General features: G+C 39.3%; 1 protein-coding gene across 1 annotated transcript in view; it reads left to right on the top strand.

Annotated features, from left to right (window-relative positions):
* Positions 1-24,811, top strand: part of elg1 (enhanced level of genomic instability 1) — a 56,488-nt gene extending 31,677 nt beyond the window's left edge. The window contains exons 9-14 of the mRNA XM_083136605.1: positions 3,365-3,447; positions 7,083-7,260; positions 10,230-10,423; positions 16,045-16,176; positions 20,985-21,637; positions 22,899-24,811. Coding sequence (XP_082992731.1) covers positions 3,365-3,447; positions 7,083-7,260; positions 10,230-10,423; positions 16,045-16,176; positions 20,985-21,637; positions 22,899-23,148 — 1,490 coding nt within the window. The 3' untranslated portion in view covers positions 23,149-24,811. The remainder of the gene's footprint in view (positions 1-3,364; positions 3,448-7,082; positions 7,261-10,229; positions 10,424-16,044; positions 16,177-20,984; positions 21,638-22,898) is intronic.
* The last annotated feature ends 741 nt before the right edge of the window (positions 24,812-25,552 follow it).

Here is a 25,552-nt window from a genome sequence, read left to right as displayed (position 1 = left end):
AACATAACATTTATAGGAGGCACATTCAGGACCTTCAAATTAGCAGTTAGCAGCAAATGATTTCTTCCATTAAGGAATTTACACACTCCAAATATGTCCTATTATTTGGCCAGTAATACATTTTAATATTTTTTTCATCCAAAGTGCCATAAAAATCAGAATGTTTCTTCATTTTGTGATGAGTTCATTTCAACCGCATTGCACATTAGTGTCACCATCTTGAATGGAATACTGTTGCCATATTCAGAAAGTACACGGAATTTAAGCTTTACAAAGATATATAACATGATAGGGTTCCGTAAATACAAAAAATCAATGCAGGTGTCACAAAATCATGGAATGACCCTGTATGGTTTTATGTTGACTGTATGAATTATTCCGTGCATAATACGCACCACAGTTTTAGGGACAAAAATTTTGGAAATAAATGCGCATTATACATTAGTAAATACGGTATTTATAAGTAGGGACTGGATAGTTAATATGCAAATTGCATATCACACACACAGTTATATACAGTGCTTTTCACGGTCGAGTCGTCCGTGGAGTGGCGGCTAAGAGTGCCGGGTACTGATAGCGTGTCTGCCGGCTTTTAGACCCTCAGCTGTACGCTGACCTTGCCACTGGATGCTTCAGTGTCCAGAGAGCTGGTGTGCAGTTTGCACGTGATTATGAAGTGTTTTAGATTATTTTGTTTTATTTTACGTATTACTGGTTCTTTCCTGCAGTCTAATAATGCCATGCTATCCGTACAATTTAAAAACAACCATTTTTTTTTATTTACGACTCTTATGTCATTACGAATTATTGTAGGGAAGTTAGAATTCGTTTTGCAGCACAATTCTCAGATGTATCTGTTCCACACAGAGACAGTGTTCGGATACTTGTGAACAAATATAGGGAATCAGGGTCTGTTCTTGATAAGAAGCGAAGGGTAAAACGGCGTGTGATTACTAAGGAGAAACTCTATGACGGAGCACGATTGGAACATACTCCTCAAAAATCCCCCCGATGCCTTGCACAAGAAACATACATTTTCATGACGTCTGCGTGGCGAGCTACCAAGCTTATACCTGAAGCCATATTAGAATAATTGGAAATAAATATCAGGAGAGAAATTGAAGCAATTTCGGAAGAGGAACTGATACGTGTTAGTGAAAATTTCCTAAGAAGATGCTGTAAATGTGTGGATGAAGACAACATTTCCAACGCCTCTTGTAACAAGATACGTCCTCATTTTAATTGTAACTCTCAGTGTGATTGTACGAGCTTATTTCATTACATAGCTAGTGGTTCCAGATACGTGGATGTTGCATCCAATTTACTGGCAGATGCGATCTCACTTCCTGGCACGCAAGCCGCCACTCCACGGACTACTCGACCGTGAAAACACTGTATATACGAGGCGCATCCAGAAAGTAAGTTTCCCTATTTTTTTAAAAAAAAACAACAACACAGTTTCAGGAAAACATTTATTGGCAACAGGTACAGCAAAGGTTCAGCTATTTTTCAACATAGCAACCACCAGAATTGAGACACTTGTCGTATCAACTTTTGGATCCCACTGTCGTAGAACTCTGCCGCCTGTGAATGGAACCAGCATGTGACAGACGTCTTCAGCTCTTCGTCCTTGCCAAAACGCTCACCGGAGGACAGGAATTTCTTGAGGTGCAAGAAAAGGTGAAAATCGCTGGGAGCCAGATCAGGACTGTAAGGTGGATGATCAAACAACTCCCAGCCAAATTCCGTCAAAACAGCTGCTGTGCGCCGAGCCGTATGTGGACGAGCATTGTCATGGAGGAGCACAACACCTGCAGTAAGCATGCCCCGCCTCTTGTTTTGAATGGCACGTCGCAATTTCCTTAGTGTTTCACAGTAATGGTCAGCGTTCACCGTTTCACCTCTGGGGAGGAAGTCAATGAGCAAAATGCCCTTCCTGTCCCAAAACACGGTGCACATCACTTTCTGTACCAACAGCGTCTGTTTGAATTTCTTCTTGACCGGAGATCCACTATGCCGCCAATGCATTGACTGCTGCTTGGTTTCCGGGTTGAAGTTCGAAATCCACGTCTCATTGCCCGTGACGATCCTGTTGAGGAAATCATCGGCGTCATCATAGTACCGTTGCAGGAATGTCGGTGCTGCTCCTGAACGTTTCATTTTGTGTTCGGGTGTCTGGTTTTTCGGCACCCACCTGGCACACAATTTTTTGAACAGCAGGCGCTGCATGACAATCTCATGCAACACGGATCGCGATATCTGCGGAAAAAGGCTACTCAACTCCGTAATTGTGAAGCGACAGTTCTCTACGATGCGCTGCCTAAAAAATATAGAAAACTATGTTAGCACTTAATTTGCTTTTTTCCTTTGCTTCGACAGTTTAAACCACGAAACAACAGATTTTATGAAATTATTCAACTAGTCTCTTGTAAATACAGAGTGGCAGTGCCACCATCCTCGTTGGAACAGCAAGTTCCACTGAAATTAATAGAACAAAGAAGAAAAGACAGTCTTGCGGATAAAGTGAGTACTAGTTCCTCCGTATTCATATACTACCACGTGTCTCTTTTCCCAATTCACATCCCGTCTCTTGTAATTTATGAAAAAATGAAGTTTGCAGTTTAAGAGCGATGATTTGTATGCCATTTTTTGAAACTTTTAGGTAGGGATGGGCCGATATGAAATTTTGGCCGATACCGATAAAGTACCGATATTAAATTTACTGATACCGATAACCGATATTCTACAGATCCGAAAATTAGAAGTGGTCCTTGAAGAACCTGAAAGGTTCATTGACCTCCTTAATAAATTGTTTCAATGTGACTGCAGTGCAAGAGAAGTTGCATATTTAGACATTTATTTTTTTAGAAATTAGAGCATGGAGATTATCCATAAAAATTACAACAAAATGGCAGAATTTTGCACTAATTTATCAGATAATTATTGATATATCGGATCGGTAAAATAATCGGTAATTTTACCGATACACTGATATGCCTATATCGGCCGATACCGATAGAGTACTGATTAATCAGTCTCATCTGTCATTTTTAATAATTTTAAGGGGTCAATTTTTTTTATGTCTTAAAGTTCCGAGCCCTAGTTATAATATATCTCTTTCTTGGTAAATTTTTATCAACTGGCTCAGTGGCTGATCTTATGAAGTGGTCAACTTTGGATCTTGCCACTGAAGTTCTAGATTTGAACCTCCATGGGTGTTTTTATGACTGTCCTTTTACCAGCTTCATTTAATCATAGTTGCTTTTAGCCAAAAATGGCAGAAAGGCAACATAAAAATAACAGAGATATAAGTAGAATTTATATTAATAATGTGAATGTCATGAAATGCATTTTCTCCCAACAGGTACCACAAGCAAGGGAAAGAAACAGGAGGCTGTTGAAGAGCAAGTTGAGCAGCATAAGATGTCACTGATTCTGGTAGAGGACGTAAGTATGATCATGATTGCGTTATTGTTACAATTAGTGTGTGTAAAGTTCTTACTGATTGTCCATGTAAGCACAGCCATTGTACATGAAAGGGATTATTAATGTATAGTCTGTGGTTTCCTGTTTTTTTTTTGTTCATTCTCTGCTGAGGAGTGCCTTTTAAAGGTGTTCTGTTTTGGAATCCATGTTAGAATGTACAAAAGGTAATAACATAGTCACTCACACACACATTTATATATACATATCGACCATGAATGCAACCACACCCCCAGGCCTGAACAAGGCCACCCAGTAACGCCCCTCATCCCCAATCCTCACCCTCACCACCACCTTCCCCCCACCACTCACAGTTTTCGGCAAGCCTGGCGAAAGAACCACCTATATTTTTTGTGGCACTGTCAGCACTTTTTTTTGGGACCTGGCAACACTGCGGGTCACGCTAACTCTTCATTCTTGTCACAAAGTTCTACAATGTGTCTCTACTCCTGAAGATGTGACATACCGTCACGAAAATTTGAAGTTTTTCTGAGTCTGGTGAGTGTTTCCTCTCTCCTCTTTCACTTTATATATATATATATATATATATATATATATATATATATATATATATATATATATATATATATATATATATATATAATGGATAAAAGCAAGGAGGGCCAAAAGGGCTAAGTAAAAATAAAATAAGGTAAAAGGAAACACTCACCGGACAGTAGGAAAATTCAAAATTTTCGCTAATTTATAGCATCATCGGTGTGAGAAGAAACATGTATATATAATTTAATACATATATATATATGATAAAAGGAAGGAGGGCCACAAGGGCTAAATAAAAAGTGAAAGAGGAGAGAGGAAACACTCACCGGACTCAAAAAAACTTCAAATTTTCGAATTTTTATATATATATATATATATATATATATATATATATATATATATATATATATATATATATATAATATTAATATATATATATATATATATATATATATATATATATATATATAAAAATCAAATAAGGTAAAAGGAAACACTCACCGGACAGTAGGAAAATTCAAAATTTTCGCTAATTTATAGCATCATCAGTGTGAGAAGAAACAGAAGTTCTGTTTCTTCTCACACTGACGATGCTATAAATTAGCGAAAATTTTGAATTTTCCTACTGTCCGGTGAGTGTTTCCTTTTACCTTATTTGATTTTTACTTAGCCCTTTTGGCCCTCCTTGCTTTTATCCATTATATATATATATATATATATATATATATATATATATATATTTTGGAACACAACTGGAAATGTCTAATTACAGTGTTCTACATTTTCTCCTTTGAGTAATCAAAGGGTCCCAAGTTTGATACCTGGTGGAGGCACACAATGGTTCGGATCCCACTTAAAACTGTAGGTCCAGTCCCTATTAGCCTCTCTGTGCATAAAGTGGACTTGAAACAATAATTCAAACAAAGTAAATACAGATACTGAAGTAAAGAATCATAATAGCAAGGTGATGAGGGATATAAAATTTCAGGCTACCGTGTATAAATATAGTCTATTTGTATACGTGGTGTACACCAAAAGTACGTGCCGTTTCATTCTAATTTTCAAGAAAAATGAATTACAATGAAATAACCTGTGTTTATTTTTCAACAAACTCTCCCTCTTTATTGATACATAGTTGCCATCGCTCAGTCCATTTTGTGTAGCATGTGGCATAGTCATATTTGGAGGTATGTTTTAGATACTGGAAAACAGCACTTCCCAGGGATGATCTATTGGCCAAATGGCGCCCATGAAGAGAATTCTTGAGGTTTGGGAACAACCAGAAGTCACTCGGGCCTAAATCTGGAGAGTATGGTGGATGTGTCAGAAGTTCAATACCGTGGTCAGCCAAGAATGAGGTCGTGTCAAATTTGCAACACTGGATCGAACGCGAGCATCTTTTTGATCGTCACTAAGCAATCGTGGAACCCAGCGAGAGGAAACTTTCTTTAGGCACAAATCTTTGGTGATTATTCGTTCTACTGTTCCCATTGTTAGCCCCAGGGTATCACAAATCTCCTGCATGGTGACATGCCTATCTTCCATGATAAAATGTTCAACACGGTCAATGTTAGCATCAGTTGATGCTGTTTTCGGACGTCCAGACCTCTGCTCGTCTTTCACACTCGTTCGTCCATCTTTGAATTCACGCACCCACTTCCTAACATTGTTTTCTGCAAGAGCACTATCACCACACGGCCTCCAGTTGGCGATGAATATCGGCTGCACAACGTCCAGCTGCGGTAAGGAATTTCACAATTACCCGTTGCTCTTCAAGTTGAAATTCCATTTCCCCAGGCAGTATCAGAAACACGTCTTACTCCTTCAGGCACTGTCACTCAACTACTGCCACCTGGCACACAAAACTGACACTGCTTGAAGACGAAGGATGGAAGTTTCCGATGCCATAGTTATTTCCCTGAAAAGAGAAAAAATGTTGACTTCAGAACAAAACGGCACATACTTTTGGTGTGCACCTCGTACAGAGCTTCAATGATTGCAATATCTACAACATTTTAACTTTACATCTAATATTGCAGATCTGAAACCCCACATTTTTCATGATGGATGCTGTAAACATGGTTTAAAATTACATGAAATTTTTAAATTTCGTATTTCTGTGTTGCACAATCTAATGGTTAAATCCTATTAATTTCAAAGACTCTGTCTTCATTCACTAAGGGTACGGCATCTGGAGCGGAGATGGTACCGCATCACTGCTTTGTTTGTTCCCGGGCAGTGGTAGTTGCAATTTCTCCCATTCAGCGGCGCTGGCGTGTGTATCCTGGTTTGCATCGTCTGCTGTGCTTTTTGCTTCCTGTTGTCAGGTAGCGCTGCCGGGTGCTGGTTGGGGGGCTGGGCCGTGCTGTTTAGTGCAGTTCAGTTCCTGTTCCCTGCGTGGCTGGAGGGGGTCGAGTATGTGTACCGCACCTTTTCTTTTTCTGATCTGGGATCTTTTTGAGGATGGGGTGTCAAGTCGGTTGTGCCTGTCCATTGTGCAGGTTCAGTGCTGGTTTCTGTTGGATGATAGCATGGGTTTCTTTGACAGTGTTTTCTATGAAAGAGCCGGTTGGGTGAAGTATAGATGTGGAGGACATGGTGTGGTTTGTGGTGTGGAGGTGTTGGGAAAGGCATGATTTTGGCGTGTCTTTTTTGGCATCTTTTACGTGTTCATCAATCTGTTCTTGGACAGTACAAATGGTTCTGCCAATGTAGGTATCTGCCAATGAATCAGTCTCTTTCTCCTCACACCGATGATGCTACGAAGTTAGCGAAAATTTTGAATTTTTCTACTGTCCGGTGAGTGTTTCCTTTTACCTTTGATTTTTACTTAGCCCTTTTGGCCCTCCTTGCTTTTATCCATTATATATATATGTGTGTGTGTGTGTGTGTGTGTGTTGGGGATGGGGGAGAGGTGGTAATACGTAAGGTTTAAATAGAGAAAACATCTGCTTGTACACTTGAATTTTTTGAAAGTGCACCTTGAAAATTGGGAATTATACTTGAATTTTTTCATGGATCTAGAGTGGACACCCTGCAAATGTTACTTTCTTTTGACATTTTGTAATAAATTTACATTACTTTGTTTTTGTTTGTAGGTGGATGTTGTGTTTGAGGATGAAGACGAAGGATTTGTATCAGCTTTAACATCGCTAGTGTCCTCTTCAAAGCGGCCAATGGTTTTCACCACAAGCGACAGTGATCATCCATACTTGTCGCGATTTGTGGGCCACAATATGTTCCTTAAACTGAAAGAACCATCGCAGAAACTAAGCAGTAAGTGTGGTTTCAATTATTTTTAAATTGTTTAATGAAATGTATTTGTTACTCTTGGAACATTAAAGTTGTTAATTCAATAGGAAGAAGAAAATTGATCTTCTGAAACTGTGAATGATTTGCTAAAGAATATGTATTGGATAATTTGGACTCTACGATACACTGAAGTGCCAAAAGTCATGGGATAGCGGGAGGGAACTAGTTGATGGCGCTGTAACATCGCGGTATACCAGTCAAATGTCGCAAAGCAGTTGCAGTGTTGTCAGGTAGACTTCTGAGAGTGCAGTGAAACGTCTTGTACCATTATGATGGCAACCCAACGGGAATTATCGGTGTTTGAGCGCGGGATGATAGTTGGTGCTAGACGAATGGGGCATGCGATTTCGGAAGTCGTCCGGATACTGAACTTATCTTGCTCCACAGTGTCAAGGGTGGACCGTGAGTACCGCATTGGAGGCATTATGACCCATCAGGGACAATGCAGTGGCCGTCCACGAATGATGAGTGACCGTGACCTGCGATGTTTGGGCAAACAGAGCAACAGTACGTGATCTGACAGCAGGAATCAATGCAGGATGTCCCAGGAACATGTCTCAGAGGTCAGTGCAACGCAATTTGGTCTCCATCCGGTATTGCAACCGTAGACACGTGTGCCGCTACTCACCGCTGTCCATTGGCGATGGCAATGCACATTTGCTCTGGAACACGTGCATTGGGCCTTAGAGGACTGGCAACGTGTAGCGTGGTCAGATGAATCACGTTTTACAATTGGTACGTGTGGATGGTAGGGTCCGGGTGTGGCACAGACCCCATGAGGCCATGGACCCAAGTTGTCAACAAGGCACTGTGCAATCTGGTGGTGGCTCCGTCATGGTGTGGGCATGTTTACTTGGCATGGTATGGGTCCTCTGGTCCTCGTGAATCAGACAATGAATGCTCATCGCTTTGTTCAGTTGTTTGGAGACCATCTCCAACCCTTTATGGACTTCATGTACCCTGTCAACAATGGGATTTTCCAGGATGACAGTGCACCATGTCACCAGGCTGCAATGGTGCGCGACTGGTTTGAGGAACATTCTGGCAATTTCCAACGCATGAATTGGCCTCCTATATCGCCGGATATGAAGCCTATCGAGCAAATGTGGGATGTCATTGAATGGACTATTTGTGCCCAGGATCCTCCACCTGCAACAATTGCCGAATTGTGGACGGCAACGAGACTGCATGGCTGCACATCCCTCCAGCAGACTACCAGCGACTTGTTGTGTCCTTGCCATGTCGAATTGCTGCACTTCGCCGTGCTCGAGGGGGTCCCACTCGTTATTAGGTGGCACTTCAGTGTACATCACAGTGTGGATAAAATGTTTTAAGTCATGTATGGGCTTGGATTAATCCATTAGTGTTATGCCTGGGTATATATGTGTGGAGACCCGGACCTAATATCATTGTTAGGCCCATCCTAAAAATTTTTAGGCCAAATTATACTAGATGGTTAGTTATATTTTATTTATACCACAGTTGATTTTTCAAAATTTTGTGACCATTTTCAAACAGTTATTTCCGCAGTAGAGGAGCCCCTCCTATAAATGAGCACATGGGAAATGATAAGTAGAGACATGCATATTTCATTATTGACTGAGAGACAGAATCTGAAATAACATGCTGTAATGTTTATTTTTTGTCTTTAAAAAGTCTTGAGGTGTGTTTCCCTACCATGTTTTGTCAAAAATTGATGCAAAATGAACTGCACAATGCAAAATTATACTTTTAGAAATGAGATTTAGTTTATTTACCGACACAACACTTCCTTTAGTCTGAATTATCCCGGGAGTTGATCAAAATTAATCAATTAATTAATTCGGCTGTAAATATTTCAGGAGGAGAAATGGACTCCTTTATACAGGAATAAACTTACTACTCTTATAACAACATAAATGTGCTATTTGATAGGAAATGTTTATTTTGTGTAACAGGTATAGTGATTAAAATCACAGAGTGGCTAACACTGGAAATTCCTTGAATTCCGGAAATAATGCGTAAATTATTCGCTCCGGGAAATCTGCGTGAATTTTTCTCCGTAGACGGAAAAAATTGTAACTTTTATTATTCCAAGTCCCATTGAATTTATACATATTTATTAATGCCTTGAAACAAGTTTTTCACAATTTAACCATTCTTTTTATTAAGAATGGAAAATAGAACAGAATTCTCTAAATGCCTTTACTTTGTTAGTGTCCTTTGCAGAGCAATCTATCTAACTGACTGAAAATTATTGAAAACTAAGATATCTGAAGTTGATTAGGTAAATTTGAGTTTGTAATTCGTATGCAATTTGCAATTTTTTTTTGTAAATTAATTTATCTCGTAACATTTGTGACTTGTGTTTGTAGATGTATATCGAAACTGTGTAGAGTGTGTGAAATGGCAAATGTAAATTCTGCATCTTAAATTATATATTTTCAATATATGTGTTTGTGGCCTTGAATTTTTGGAAAGTTAGCCTTGAAAACCGGGAATTATACTTGAATTTTATCATGGCCCTAGAATAGCCACCCTGAATCACCATTTTGACACCGAAATACCAGTTTATATACCACTTTTGATTCCAAAATGTGTCCTGGAAACAAAACAAAAAGAAGTGCAGTCGGTCATTTAAATGGAATATGAGTGTTATTCACGTGATAGCCCTGATGCTGTGAGTTCAGATGTCACTCTCATGTGGGGACCCCTCACCATACTGGCCAGGAACGTGAAGACTTTGCAAAGTGAACTTCATAGTCTGCATTAAAATTGCTCTTTTGATGTTGAGTTGTTGTTCCTATATGGAAATGACCAATTGTGATTGTAAGTTTAGAGTGCCCATTGCGTTATTATGCATTTTGCACTATAACTTTTCATTCAATAATTTTTAATGTTGACTCTTGTCGAATATTGCATGTACCTATTTGGTTTTTTTATTCTCTCAACAGGTTGCATGCTGCAGTTGGTTTGCCTAGCTGAAGGTGCCTGGGTTGATAAAAACATTGTTAGTGGCATACTTGCTAGAAATAAATGCGACATAAGGAAAGCAATGCTTCAGCTTCAGTACTGGGTGTTAACTGGAGGGAGTAGAAGTGTGTCAGTACAAGATGACAAGAAGGACGATGGTGGAAACGAGAAGAAGGTAACCCTTTGATTCTTGTTTTGAGCTTATTCTGCATTATGTGCCAGGTTTTTATGGATGCCAGCATTATTATGCTCTCTCTGTAGTAACTTTTGTAATGTCTTGTTTAGGGCTGAGTCGATACCAATACAGAAGGTTGTTCGCTTTATATCCGACCATTTTCGATTCGGTTCTGCCACCTGGTGTATCATGCTGGAACTATGGGTCTGCTGGCGGGAGCAGTGTTGTGTCTGACCTTGTAGGTGCATGAGTGTTGGTAGTGAATGTTATCAAATGGCGCCGAAAATCAACCGGTATTGGAAGGGTTACGTAATGGCCCTTTTTCATACGTACGCATTGTGAAACCCTGTCGGGAGAATGGGTTAACACTCGGGGTGACTACTGCAAAAGCTATTGTGGCCCGTTACACACAACAGGCTCTCCTTGCGAAACATTCACCCATGAAAACCACCAGGAGAAGGGCTGCAAGCAAAGTGTCACTGCTGGTGATCACATTCGGGGCAATTACATACCGTGACATTGACGGCAAGGGGCGCAGCAACTTTGTTTGTCAGTGCAGGGAAAGTTTCCCTCGTGGCTTTATGGTTGTGACGGGATTCGGAAATGAGGGTAAGTTGATGATACGCAAGGTGGACAAAAACGTGAAGGTGAATGCCAGATACTTCCAAGACTCCATTCTGACACCTATCTATCGGAGAGACATCCCACAATTGTATGGAGTCGACGCGAACCAGGTGATGATCCATATGGACAAGGCTTCGAGTTGTACCGCCAGAACATCACTACGTTTTTATCAGAAAATGGCAGAGAAATGAGGAATTCCTGTCATTCCGTTTGAAGACATTCCTGTGAAAAGCCCAGATGCCAGTCCAATGGATTTTTGCGCATTTGGACTGTTGAAACGACGTCTTCAACATCGCCGCCCGCACACTTTGGATGGTCTATGGAAAGCTTGCAGGGAGGAGTGGGACAGAATTCCCATGCCTGTCCTGTGCCGGAGCTTGCTGCAATGGAAACTGCGATGCCGACCGATAGTCCACAATGCTGGGGGTCCAATAGAACATGATGGGTGGTGGCGGCGCGGTATCTCTTAAAGTGAGTACCCGTCAAAAATGGTCGCATATAAAGCGAACAACCCTGTATATTGATATATCTGTGCATTGATATCTGAAAGCTTTGGTTGTGATTTAATCTGCAATACCTTTCCGGAATCTGGGTCTTGCTTTCAGACAAGGCATCAACATGAAGTAAAACTGTGGAAGTTTTACTAACATGACTCACATTACAAAGATTCAACATGGGAAGCACGTGTAATGCGGTAAACGTCCAAACGATAATCAAGTACATGCTATGCACGAGACAGCAAGTCATTATGCATGGTTTCGAAGACACTTAACAATTCATAATTGTAACTTGGGTAAATCTTTCGGAAGGGTGAAACATGTGCATTACTACCAAAACGCATGTGGAAATGTCGTGGCAACGTTGTGAGTGAATCAGTTCTTGATAAAATACACCTTCTACTGCTCACTAGCCATTTTGCAACACTGGCGATCCTGCTGGAACAGCGGCAAAGCAGCATAAGCCCACTTAGTGAGAAGATAACTTCCAGAGTTTTTATTACATTGAGGCAGTGTCTGATTTTCTATCATAAATAGTAACGTCATAATAACTGTGTAAGTTGAACCTACCTGCCGACTGCCACCCTTTCACTCAAACGAACCTCAGCAGAGATGGGAGGTCATCCAACCAGTTCCAGGGTGACACGTGGTCAGCTACGTATTCATAGCTCCAAATTTCCTCACAATAGTGGGTGACCACCAGTCCCATATACACTGGCTGAAAACCTTCGGAGAAAAGTTGTAACGCTTGGTTGGCCTTGTATGTGCTCTACACTCTACACGCTATCTCTTCCTCGACTCCTTTCTCTCTTAGAGCCTTTGAAATCTTTGTTCTGTCCATGCTATCGTATGCCGTTTCTATATCTAGGACTGCCATAATCAAATCATTTCCATGCTCGTAGTGCCTTTCCTGCATTTGCCTTATGGTGAATATCAGGTCTACTGTTGATCTGCCTCTTCTAAATCCATACTGTTCCTCTATCATATTCAGCTCTGTTACGTCCCTTATTCTTTTCTCTAATATTTTCTCATACACCTTTGCTGAGTAGCACATAAGTGTTATTCCTCTGGAGTTCTTACATTCCTTTCTGTCACCCTTCTTGAATGTGGGAACTATTTGTCCCTTTGTCCAATCTCTTGGCACTTCTCTCTCTTGCCACACTGTTTTCAACACTGTACAGCCACTGCACACCAATCACTCCTGCTCCTAGTATCATTTCCACTGGCACTTTATCTACTCCAGGTGCTCTACCTCTCTCCATTCTCTTCAGAGCTTCCTTCACTACTGCATGTTCATAATTGGGAAAAGAGAGACGCGGTAGTATATAAATACGGAGAAAACTAGTACTCACTTTTATCCGCAAAGCTGTTTTTTCTTCTTTTTCGATTAATTTCAGTGGCCATTGGTGCCATCCTCATTGGAACTTGCTGTACTGTTGCTTGGCGTGCGTCTCTTGTTCGTGGTTCTCTGGCTGCCACTAGGTGCGCTGTTGTTAACTGTGCGTCTGGGTTTGTGTTGTCTGCTATTTCCGGGCGATAACTGTTGTAGTAGGGGAATCCAAGTGTTTGACACACTGCCCACACGCTCGTATACAAGAGAATCAAGGAACCGCATGCCATAATGCACTTCCCGCACGAGCTAAACATCGATAGCGGGCAAGCGCACCACACTTGGATTCCCCTACTAAGTTGTTATTGCCCGGAAATAGCAGACAACACAAACCCAGACGCACAGTTAACAACAGCGCACCTAGCGGCAGCCGGAGAACCACGAACAAGAGACGCACGCCAAGCAACAGTACAGCAAGTTCCGACAAGGATGGTGGCAGTGGCCACTGAAATTAATCGAAAAAGAAGAAAACACAGCTTCGCAGATAAAAGTGAGTACTAGTTTTTTCTGTATTTATACTTCATGTTCATTTCCTTTTTCCATGTTCAGCAATTTCTCGAAATGATTTCTCCACATTCTCCTAATTTCTTCATCCTCTTCAATGTTTCTCCTTTCATCCCTTAGCTTACAGCTGTCTCCTCTTTCTCTTCTCCTTTCTCTCAGTAATCCATAAAATACTTTCTTGTTTTCATCTACATCTTCTTCTAGCACTTTGGCCCATTCTTCCATCCACTTTCTTCTGTCCTCCTTTACTGCTGTTCTTGCCTCTTTCTTCTCTTCCACGTACTCTGTTCGTGCATTTTGTGATTTAACTTTAAACCACTTTCTAAATGCATCATTTTTGTTTTTCACTGCCTCTCTAGTTCTTTCATTCCATCATGGTGTTTCTTTCTTCTTTCTTTTCTTGCTTGTCCTTCCACATACCTTTTCGGCTGCTTCTACTAATTCTGTTTTAAATCATGTCCATTCTGTTTCTACTCTTTTGGGTTCATCTCTTGGCACTTTTGTTCGCAATATTTCTTCCTAAACCAGCTATTACCTACTAACAGTCAGTTTCTCTTACAAAAGTCCAGTAGCCTCCTTCCCTCCTCATTCCTCTGTCCACATCCATCAGCTCCAAATACTTCTGTATACCCTTTCCTACGTGTTATTCCAAGTCTTCTTCTAATTCTTCTTTTTCTTCCCTTGTACATCCTGTTTGTGGGGCATACACTTGAATTATTTCTATTACTTTCCCTCTTATATTCATTTTTAGTAAGGATGGGACCGATTAATCGGTACTCTATCGGTATCGGCCGATATAGGCATATCGGTGTATCGGTAAAATTACCAATTATTTTACCAATCCGACATATTAAAAAAAATATCTGATAATTTAGTGCAAAATTCTGCCATTTTGTTGTAATTTTTATGGATAATATTCATGCCCTACTTTCTAAAAAGTAAATGTCTAAATATGCAACTCCTTTTGCACTACAGTCGCCTTGAAACACACATATATTAAGGAGGGCAATGAACCTTTCAGGTTCTTAAGGACCATTTCTAATTTTATATTGGATCGGTAGAATATTGGTTATCGGTATCGGTAAATTTTATATCGGTACTTTATCGGTATCGGCCAAAATTTCATATCGGCCCATCAATTATTCCACTTCTGACTACAAATCCAATCCCACTTCCTCTGTCCTCTTCAGTCCCTGCCCAGTACAGTTTATAGTCTTTCCTCAATTTCATTTCTCCTCTTCCTTTCCATTTCGTTTTGCTCATTCAAAAGATGTCGATACCTCTTCGCTCCATTAGATCCCCAATATTGAATGTCCCTATTCGTAGCCCGTGTCTCCAATTTCCAGTCTGGCTTGCTTCTTTCTTAACTCGATTTTTTTTTGGTTTTGCCTGTTGGCTAATCGGGCCTGTCACATCATACACCTGAGTGGTGGGGCTGCCACCTGTGGGTTCTTGTACACCCTTGTTTTCTGGCAGGGTTTCAACTGCCTTAGCCTTTCTAGATCCCTCCAGGCTCACAAGGCAGTGGGGGCAAACACTTTTATGGCGGTGTCTATTCGCCATGACACAAGACTGTTGATGGGTGTCTGTGGTATTTGCTGAGTATGTTCATGCCACTGGACACCCTCCACACCCTGATAGCCTTGCTGCCTCGGTCCGGTACTGCTTCTTTGGGTTTCCCTAGGGATGTACCGAAGCCGATTACAGATGTATGAAAATCGGCAGAAATTGACATATCGGTATCGGAATCGGCAAAAATCCGATATTTAAACCGGTACAGATTATACTAGAGTTTTACCTTCTAACAAGTTTTATATTCTAATTTTGTAAGATGTATTGAAAATTTGGGTATGATTAGTCATTATTGTAGAGTTTTTGTAATAAAATTATTGCAAACTCTTATTCAGAGGATCAGCCTAACTATAAATCGGAAATAAAACAGTACGTTGCTGTTGTATTGGAAATTCAAAAATGAGTATTCAAACCTGAAGCAAGTCCTGAGAAAATACTTGGGCATACCTGATGCATCAGTATTCAGTGATTGAGTGTTCAGTGTTGCTGAACAGATTTGCAATAAGAGAAGAAGTAGGTTACTTCCTGAAGTGCTTCCAAATCTCGTGTTTCTGAAGTTTAATCTGGCAGAACAGGAATTCATTTTGCATTTCAAAGAACTGCTTGTGTACTAATGTTAAATCTCTAGGTTCACATAACTTTTTGTAGATGCAAATGTACATTCACATCTCTTGAGAATATATAATGTATATACATATGATATGCAATAGAAATGTACATAGCAAATTTATTTTTGTTATGCAGAAAATAACATCCCATTTCTGTTTAATAATCTTACGTATCAGAATCGGTTAAATATCGGCATCGGTTCCAAAAATTATCGGTGAGTATATCGGCATTGGTAAATTTTCAGCTTCGTCACATCCCTAGGTTTCCCCTTATTCGCAGCTCCCCGTCATATCTGAGGGAGGTTTCACAATCTGCCGCCTGTGACCCATCCAGTGGCTAGGCTCTCACTGGAACAATGTATATATGTGAATTCATTCTTTGCAGATAGTAATTTAGCACCACTAAAGGTTGTTTTTATTTTCCAGAATGTAGATATGGATTTGGAAGATCTTTCCTTGGATGGTGTACGAGATTCATCAGGAGATTCATCTCAGCCTCCTCGTCTCCATGTTGGCTTGGCTGATAACCTTCTAGGCATTCGTCCAGCTATCACGGAGGTACCTGTTACGTGCAGTGTTGCATTTCTTTTACCATGTTTTGGCTTTTAGACACCTCACAGGATAGACTAGGTGTTCATAAAAATACACAACTTTTTCAATTTTTGCTTAGAACACAATAAATAACTGAGGGGTTCAGAGCAGAAGTGGCGTAACTCCATTCAAGACCATTTTGAGAATAATGCACATTTAGATAACATTAAATTATGTTTAGCTGTTGGAGCATAAACATAGTGGTGCCTTTATGAATAAGAAATTGAAACTTATGAGAGATTTACCATATTTAAATCATGTATAATGCGCACTTTTTCCCAAAGTTTTTGTCCCGAAAAAGTGTGGTGCGTATTATGCACAGAATAATTTTTTAATATTTACGGAACCATATCATGTTACAGTCAAACCCCGATTTTACGTTTTTCAGGGGCCCATAAATAAGAAACGTAAAATGCGGGAAACGTAAAAAGCGGGAAAGCATAAGGGAGGGGTGAAACTCAAGTGTCAGTAAGAAATGACTACACAATCGACTTTCTAGGGGGTATATTGTATCAAACATTATTTAACAACAGGAAAGAAGTATGATAATGAATTTCTAAGGACCAAAGCAAGACGTGCTGTAAAAGTCAATGACGGATTAACAGGACCCATTTTTGAGGGTAGGAACGGTGGATGACTGCTTCTAACTGCTGCCTGTTAGGTTCAGTTTATGCATCTGATCGTGTGAGATCTCCGTTTACTCTGTAAACTGGTAATTAATTGCTATTTTTAGCAGTCTCAGGTAATTGGAGGGGGGGCATTTATAGCTGGATGCCAAGCATCTTTATATACTGTAATCAAAGTGTCCTGAAGATGTGCAGAATGGTTCAGATTCCACTTTGAGCTGCATATGTATCCAGTCCCAATCAGCCCAACAGCATGAAGTGAACAAAACGAGCTTTGCCAAACTTGCGCATTTTTAGACGCAATAAATTATGAGTGCCGTGCGCAGGATTTTCGAAAGGGTTAATGGGGGTAACGTATACTTTTTATAGTGGTCAGCCGTCACTTTGCCATCTTGACCTGCCTTTGACGTCCTTTTTTTTTTTAGAAATACTGGCCAGAGGGAGGGGGCCATAAACCCCCATCACCTCCCTTTGGGCATGCCACTGATTGTTGTTTACATCCATGTTAATTGACGGATTTATTATTGGATTTAGAAGTCTTGCGGAGGCAAACACCCCTTCCACCAGTAGTTTCCCAGTATATAACGTGTTTCCTTTTTTTTTTGTCTTCCCGTCAACGTTTAATATTGCATGATTTATTTTCAGCATGTGAATGGTTCCGAAGAAAAGCGGCTATTATATTATTCTTAGCATCAAGTGCATTTCCTTCCTGCACTGCTCTAATTGTTCAAGGTGTTTATCAGATGGAAGAACAAGAATTGTATCTGGTGCTCGTCTTTCCTATCATCAAAGCAAAACAACCTTCCGAGGCAAGACTCAAAACGATGCCGAGTGAATGAGTCACAGCTCTGGACCCTCGAGACAAAACATTTGCGCCTGTTGCCAGCTGCCTGCTGCTCGCATACATCCCTCCGACCGGTTTGTAAAGGGAGGAAGGAGAGGGGAGGACAAAAACAGGGTGGAGAGGCGCTGAACAAGTTTTATCAGAAGTGTGCTTATTCCCAGCCGGCTAAGTTGCGGAAAAAAAGAAGGAAAGTGGGGGGAGGGGAGAAGGATCACTGCTTGAAGTTCTCCCATGTTGTCATGTCAATGCTTCAGACATAGGAACAAGATTTCCGATGCGGGGATTAAAGAATGAGAAGGAGGCTGAATCCTTCAATTACTGCATAGCTCTGCTCAACGCTGGAGTTATGAGCTCATGTGGGGGAAGATGGACATCTTTTTTTTCCAGTACGCTATGTTCGTTGAATGCACGTATTCAGGTTGAAGAGCATCTGCATAATTTTAGATGCCAGAGGAAAGTATTTTCACCTTTATGTTAATCGGTTAAGATGTCTCGTGTAAGGGTACTCAGTTCCACGAGAGCAAGAAAATCGGGGCAGAAATACTTGGCACTTTTCAGTAATTACAAGACTAGTGATTGGGGATGGATGATATCGGAAATTTGATATTGCGATATATTGTCAAGAAAATATAGTCACAGATTATATGATACTATAGTTTTTCCATATCGTGATATCGGCGATATATTGTCTGCATGATATATATATTACCAAATATCATGACGTGACGATATATCGCTGACATGATATATATATATATCTAAAATATCTTGACAATGTATCACCAAATATGGCGATATATTGCCGACATATATCGCCAACATGATATATATCACCAAATATGACGATATATTGCCGACACAATATATATTGCTAAAATATCGTATATTAGTTGATATCGCCTGGATGATATTTTTCAATATCGCGATATATCGCCCAACACTACTAATGATGATACCATAGGGAGCATGAGAAAGCAACCCCCCCCCCCCCCCCGTGCAAATGAGAAAAAGGTGAAGGTAAAGTTTCCCATGCACTTTGCACCATGCCGTGATGCATATATAGGTAGGGGGATGTGGGAGATGGTGTGATCAGCACCATGCTTCGGCTGCTTTTACCCCACATATCATTTTTTTTGGGGCCAATTTGAAGGTGATGTGATCAGCACCATGCAGCTCCCTTATTCTTTTGGCTGAAATATGCATTTTAATGACATTTTGATATGCACTAAATTTGGCTGCTCTCAGAAAATATTGCCGCACCCCTCGTCTATTCACTCATTTTTCCTGGCCCCATCACTTTACAACATACGAGTCACGCAATATGCATAGAGAAAACATTCTCTGCCTCATGTAGAAGAATCATTTATCCCAACTTTGCCCCCCCCTCCCCCCACACAATTGATTTGACACAAATATTTTTCCGTCAGTGAGTAAAATATTGCCATAACTGCCCATAGAAAAAAAAAAATGATCACTTTAGCTTGTGCGTTTTCAGCTTCATTCTGATAACCAAATGATATAGCTTTCGTGAAAAAACTTCAGATTGAAAATAATCGAACTCTCGTACATCCAATCATATTTCCTTAGGAATCTAAACGAATTTCCATTGAAGAAAAAGTGCAGTTGTCATCCAGTATGGCAAATCCTTAATTTTTTCCATTTTCAACGTTACAAAAAACAAGAAGATAGGAAAAGGTTTTTACAAACAAGTCCCCCCCTCTTTTTTTTCGTTCCCATCAACTAGGAAGGATTCAGTAAATGTGTGGGCAAAGAAGCATATGGTGATCGAGTCTCGTCAATTTTCCACTTGCGTTTTTGTGGAGGGGAAGGGCAATTGAAGACACCTGTCACACCTATTGTGTCCAAACTCTAGGGAAGGCAGCATTTAGAGAGTATCGGTTTGGCAACAGTGCTCTTGTTGTCTGAACCTGCGGCATAAGGATCGGTCCATTTCATCTTCATGGGGAATACAAGAAGTGCCGTTTTTCCGTTCCTGTCCCTCAAGAAGGTATGCCAAATGCAAGTTGTACCCTGCCCCCCCCCCCCCCCCCCACCTTTCACTGACCATGCCTCTTCGCTCGCTCCTCTCACACGAAAGCCTAACATCTGGAAGTTCAAGGTCGTGTGGTGAATGAAACAGCTGCAAAAGCAAGAAATAGGAGGGAGAAGTCGCGTAGTCAACAGAACAGGTTTCTGCCAAATTTTAAGACATCGTCACCGCTCGGAAAATGCATAAAGCGGGAAACGGGAGTTAGAGCGAACGTAAAATCGAGGTGAATGTCCTATTATCTAACATGGCCTTTTGCCGGGGCCTGACTGGATGAACATATTAAGCGGGAAAACATAAAATGCGGGAACGTAATATCGGGGTTTCACTGTATATATCGTTGTAAAGCTTGAATTCTGCCGTTTCTGAATATGGCAACAGTATTCCATTCAAGATGGACAGTTGTTTGCAATGCGGTTGAAATAAGCTTATTACAAAATGAAGGAACGTTCTGATTTTTATGGTACTTGTATGAAAAAAAAGATATGGGAAAAGAAAATAATTAAATTGTATTACTGGGCAAATAATATGGCATATATGGAGTGTGTAAATGCCTTAATGGACAAAATCATTTGCTGCTAACTGCTAGTTTGAGAGTCCTGAATGTGCCTCCTATAAATGTTTTGTTAGTCACAGATTTTAAAGTTTTTTTAGAAAATGTAAAGAGGAAATGAGCAAAAAACCACTTATAAAAGTTTAAAGGCCATGTGCCACAATTGTTCACTTTGTAATGTAATGTTCTCCTCTTGGTCCACATAGCAACCTATAGAATAGGAATGATGTCATTCACTGTTGATCGACATAGCAACAGTTTTACAACCTCCAACTAAGAAAGCCATTTCTTGAACCTGGATTGTATTGTGCATTATATACGAGATATAATTGTTTGTCACTTTTCCCCATCAAAAACTAGAGTGCGCATTATACACCCGTAAATATGGCACTTCTAGCACTGAAATGCTGATACACAGTTCTAAGTTATACATGTAAGTCCATTTCCATGAAAATTGGAGTTCTACCACTTGTGCTCTGAACCCCTGAATTCTGCTGTTGCCCAGTTTATTGCCGCTGACCAGACAACCTGGTTGTAAGAGAATATTAAATATTACAGATGGGACAGATTAATCTCTGTAGGTATGTGCCAATAATAGGTACAGTCAGTGTACTGGTTTAGTGATAAAATTTTGACTGACCTTTGAATCATTGAATTCAGTGTCTTTGTTGTCCCAGAGGTTATTTCCAGTTTTTATCTTTGTAGGACTCCTGCCATCTTCCGTATCCACTTGATTTGGGATCTTTGTGGTTCAACATTCACAACTTGCTTCCTCTCTCACTGAATTTCTCGATAAGACGAGACACTAGGTTCCCTGTACAGAGACCTGCACAGACAAAATCCAGGTTAAATGGTTTTCTCTCGGATATCTATTCGGATGAGGATGAAGATGTGTCCGCCGCAAGCCAGCCAAATGAGGTTTGCGAGAAACCAACCGAAGATATCAAAGTGGACAATAAAAGTGAAGGTGATACTGAAGAGAAGAAGGTGACCAGAACTCCGGAGGAACGTAAGCGTGAGCAACAAACTATGGGTTCTTTGTACAGTTTAATGGATAACTTGAGCATGCTAGATTTACTCAGCGGTGGTGTGGGGAGTCAAAATATGGAGCCGACGCCACCATTGCGGAAGTGGGCCCTGAAGCCAGGTATGGCATGCGATGAAACAGTTGAAGAGAAATTGTACAGTGAATACGAGTTGAGTGCGAGGATGTCTCACTGGCTTGGCGAGAATGTGATCAAAAGGTGTTGCTGCAAGTTGGCTGCCATCGAAAGTGAGGGACAATCGTGTGATTCGAAAGACATGGTTAGCGTGGAAAAGGATATCAACTGGTTTTGCCCTTCATATGATGATAAGAGGTACGTTTTGAGAATGTTTATTAATGTATAATTGTAATTGAAAATTTCCAGATAGCTGAAGGAATTTCAGTATGAATTTTTTTATTGCATTTAGATTTATATGTTTATGAATGTGTACCATTTGCATATTTTACCAACAAAAAATATTAACATCTGTAGCCTATTTGCTTCACAGACAAATGAAGTCAAATTTTGATACATTTTTAAAGCGTAACACATTTTTGTTAATGCTTTTCATGCATTTAGGCTATGTCATCATTAGGGAATGGAAATTTAGGTAAATAAATGTTTTTTCTGCGATAAGATAGAGACCCTCGTTTTTGCCAAAATTCTGATCATAGCCTTATATGTCAACACAGCAAATTTTATTTTACATAAAAACACATATTTTCCAGTTTTCCGTATGTAAATACATATTTTGCAAATTTTCATTTTAAATACATAAAATTGCTCATTGACTTCAGCTTCCTCGAAGGAAAAATGTTTATTCTCCGCACCTCTTTCATATCGAGAGTGCTACGTTTGTTTTGTCTTTGAACACACTGGCACCTCGCCTACGATCCTATTGGGGGAAAATATTACCCCCACTGGATCTAACGCACAAGTGCTAATGTCTAAATGTACATAAATTTTTGGGAGAAACCAAGGTTTTCAAACTTTGTGCCAAATTGCACGTGTTTTGGCAAGTGAAATAGAGGAAGAGGAAGCTTTGGAAAACTTCAGCGTTAGTGGCATTTCATGCTTCAAATATGCATGAATTGTTTCTTGTGACGTGGAGCGATCTTTCTCACAATATAAGATGCTTGTAGAGATAATCGTCAGAGATTTACAATGGAGAATTTGGAAAAAACTATGGTGATCCACTGCAACTCTTCCAAAAAATAGCTCGCTAAGAGTTAAGCATTTAGAAACTGATTTCAGATGTTTAAAATGCATGTAATATTTTGTTTTTGTTATCAAATGTTTTCTATTTTTGTCACATATTTTCCTGTTTTTATCACATATTTTTAACATTTATAACACATAAAAAATAAATATTTCTGAGTTTTTTAGCACATAAAGTTCCGTTCCCTAGTCGTCATACTCAAGTTTTTTCATTAGTTAGCAGACACCACAAAGTACACAATTCCATGAAATCAGTTCATTATGAATATTTTAATTCCATTGCATGTCTATAACGTTACATTTATGTATGAATGTCACATGCATAATGGTGGAATGACCGATTGGGAAAATTTACATATTTATTTTCTTATTTCAGGTGGAGAGACAAGTACCAGGAAGAACATTCCAGTGTTGCCTCGTATTTGGCACCTCACGTGCAACTAGACATGCAATGCCTGCCCACAGATTATTTGCCTGCACTGAGAACTATTTGCAGATCGGAAGAGGTGCGATACGTAACCAACACCAAGAGAAGAAATCGTTATTTCCATTACCTTAAGAGCATAGGGATACATGCAAATCACAATACTTTTAGTGCACTGTGCAATGTGTTGCAAGACACATGATGTATTATTAGTAATGTAAAGTATATAAATGTAGAAAAGGTTAGGTGTAGTGTCTGGGAGAGGACTAGTTTCTAAATTTGCAGGATAAGGTATGTCTATTGTGTCTAATTTGCTAAGGCCATTTTTTTCCCCCCGTGACAGTTGATCAGAAATAAATTCAGATAGGGAGATTTTTTTCTGTTGACATTTCTCTGAGGATATATTGTTCCTATTTCATGCTCTTTGTGGAATGTGTATCTCTATACCACACACATCAAGAAGAAGTATATTGTGATACATGTGCTCAACCTGTAATGTTTGAGAGATTAAAGGTTGAAAAATCCATTTTGTTAGCACAGTATGTGCTTGCCATTTACTACATAGTAATTTTGATAAGTTCTCCTTCATTGTAAATTCTATTATTAGAGCCACATATGTATGGTGAACAATCAAAATTTCTGTACAAAAATTTGACACATTTTGGGATCAAATGCAGTGTAGAAAATAGCATTTCAGTGTTAAGATGGAGAATATGACTAATGTTGATTTAAAAACTACACCTACTACACAAAATAAACATTTTCTTTCTAATAGTACATTTATGTAGTTACCAGAGTATTAAGTTTATTCCTGTGGAAAAGGGTGCACTGGTTGTCGCCTTGTAATCAAGGGGTCCTGGGTTCGATACCTGGTGGAAGCATATGGCACAGTGGTTCGGATCCCACTTTAAACCGTAGGTCCAGTCCCAATTAACCTTACTGTGCATAAAGTAGACCCTGTGGAAAGGAGCCCATTTTTGTCTCAAATATAAATTCTTCACAAAATTAATCTATTTCCAGTGAATTTCATAACTCCCAGGATAATTCAGGCTTCAGAGAGTGTCATCTTGGTAAGTGAACTCTAAATTTTGTGTTTTAAAAGTTTATTTCGCATTTTGCAGTTCATTTCCTGACAAAACATGATAAGAAAATACACCTCACACATGTCAAAACATGAAAAGTGAACATTAAAGTGTGTTATTTCACATTTCATGTTAAATTAAATATGCATGCCTCTATCTACTATGGTTTCGCAAATGAAAACTTCCAAATACAAGAAACATTTGTTTACCTACACAATAAGTTTTCTCTGCATTACATTTTTGGCTGTATGTGTGCAATTTCTTCACCGTTGCATAGTAAAATCGAAGTTTTTCAGGTGAAAAAAATTGAACCTTTAAGTGAGAAGAATTTTGTGTAGTTTTATGTGTTATCGTTCTTAGGTCTGAACTGAAACCTAGTTGAAACAGAGCTTGTGTTTTATTGATACTGATGCTTGAATATTGTAGTATATTAAATTTATTCACAGTTGTTATAGTAATATGCAAGTTTCCCACCCTGACTATTATATTAATTTATATTTGTTTATGCTCATGGATTCATATGAAACAACCAAATCATTAGAATTGCTCTCTTTGAATTGCAAAAATAAATTGTTATTTTGCACAATTCCCAGAATATTTATCAAGTGTGCATCATTAATTTTGCAATCTGCACAAGATACCATGGCACTAGAAAAGCATTAATGATTCAATGGATGATATTCAACTTGACATCATCACGTGGTGTATTCTGGGAAGAAATTTGGAAAGCAGATTTGCAATAAAAAATTGAAGGATATTTTTCATAACCTTGACAAAAGTCCTTTTCCACATATTGTGTAGTAGGTGTAGTAAATGTGAAGGGGTTAGTTTGTTGAAAAAAAATTGAATTTATTAGGACAAGGCATTTAATGACCTAAAAATACATATTAAGTAAAAATATTAAAAAAAAAATACTGAAAATTTCAAGAAAATGACCAGTATTTTTTTTGGCAGTTTAAAGGATGATAGTGCAAAATGTTTAAATTTAATATTACTCATTCAGGAAGGAGGTAGGCAGGCCTCTTGGATCCTGCTTGGAGGAAACACTCTTGATTGTTGCAGGACTGACAAATGTATGCTATTTAAAATCAATTTAACCTCAATTGTATTGTGGAGAAGATTGTGGCTCAAAAACTTATAAAGTGGAAAATGTTTAATCCATGGAAATTTTTTTAAGCTTTGCTTTATTTAGACCAGAAAATAAAGTGTATAAGTCAGGAAAAAGAAAAATCTAGGAACACAAAATTGGGGTTCACGTTCCACTGTACATATGAACATTTATGAATATTCTGAGCTTCTTCAAATTGTTACAATGTTCAAGTATCAATAGCAACCAGTAAGTAATATCAACTCAGTCATAATCATCATGTGCATTTTTGCACTGATCTGTACTGAACTCCAGACAACAATTGTGTTCACTGCATAATAGGCTTACACAGCTATTAATACATCATAGTTCTCTTAAAGCATGGTAGAGTGAGATACAAATATTATCAGATGTACATAATTTTTTTTAGGGAAACA

This window comes from Lepisma saccharinum, chromosome 15 (genome assembly GCF_977018435.1).
Source record: "Lepisma saccharinum chromosome 15, izLepSacc3.1, whole genome shotgun sequence".
Lineage (NCBI taxonomy): Eukaryota > Metazoa > Arthropoda > Insecta > Zygentoma > Lepismatidae > Lepisma > Lepisma saccharinum.
The sequence above is the reverse complement of the archived record's forward strand: the minus strand, read 5'-3'. Positions and strand labels throughout refer to the sequence as shown.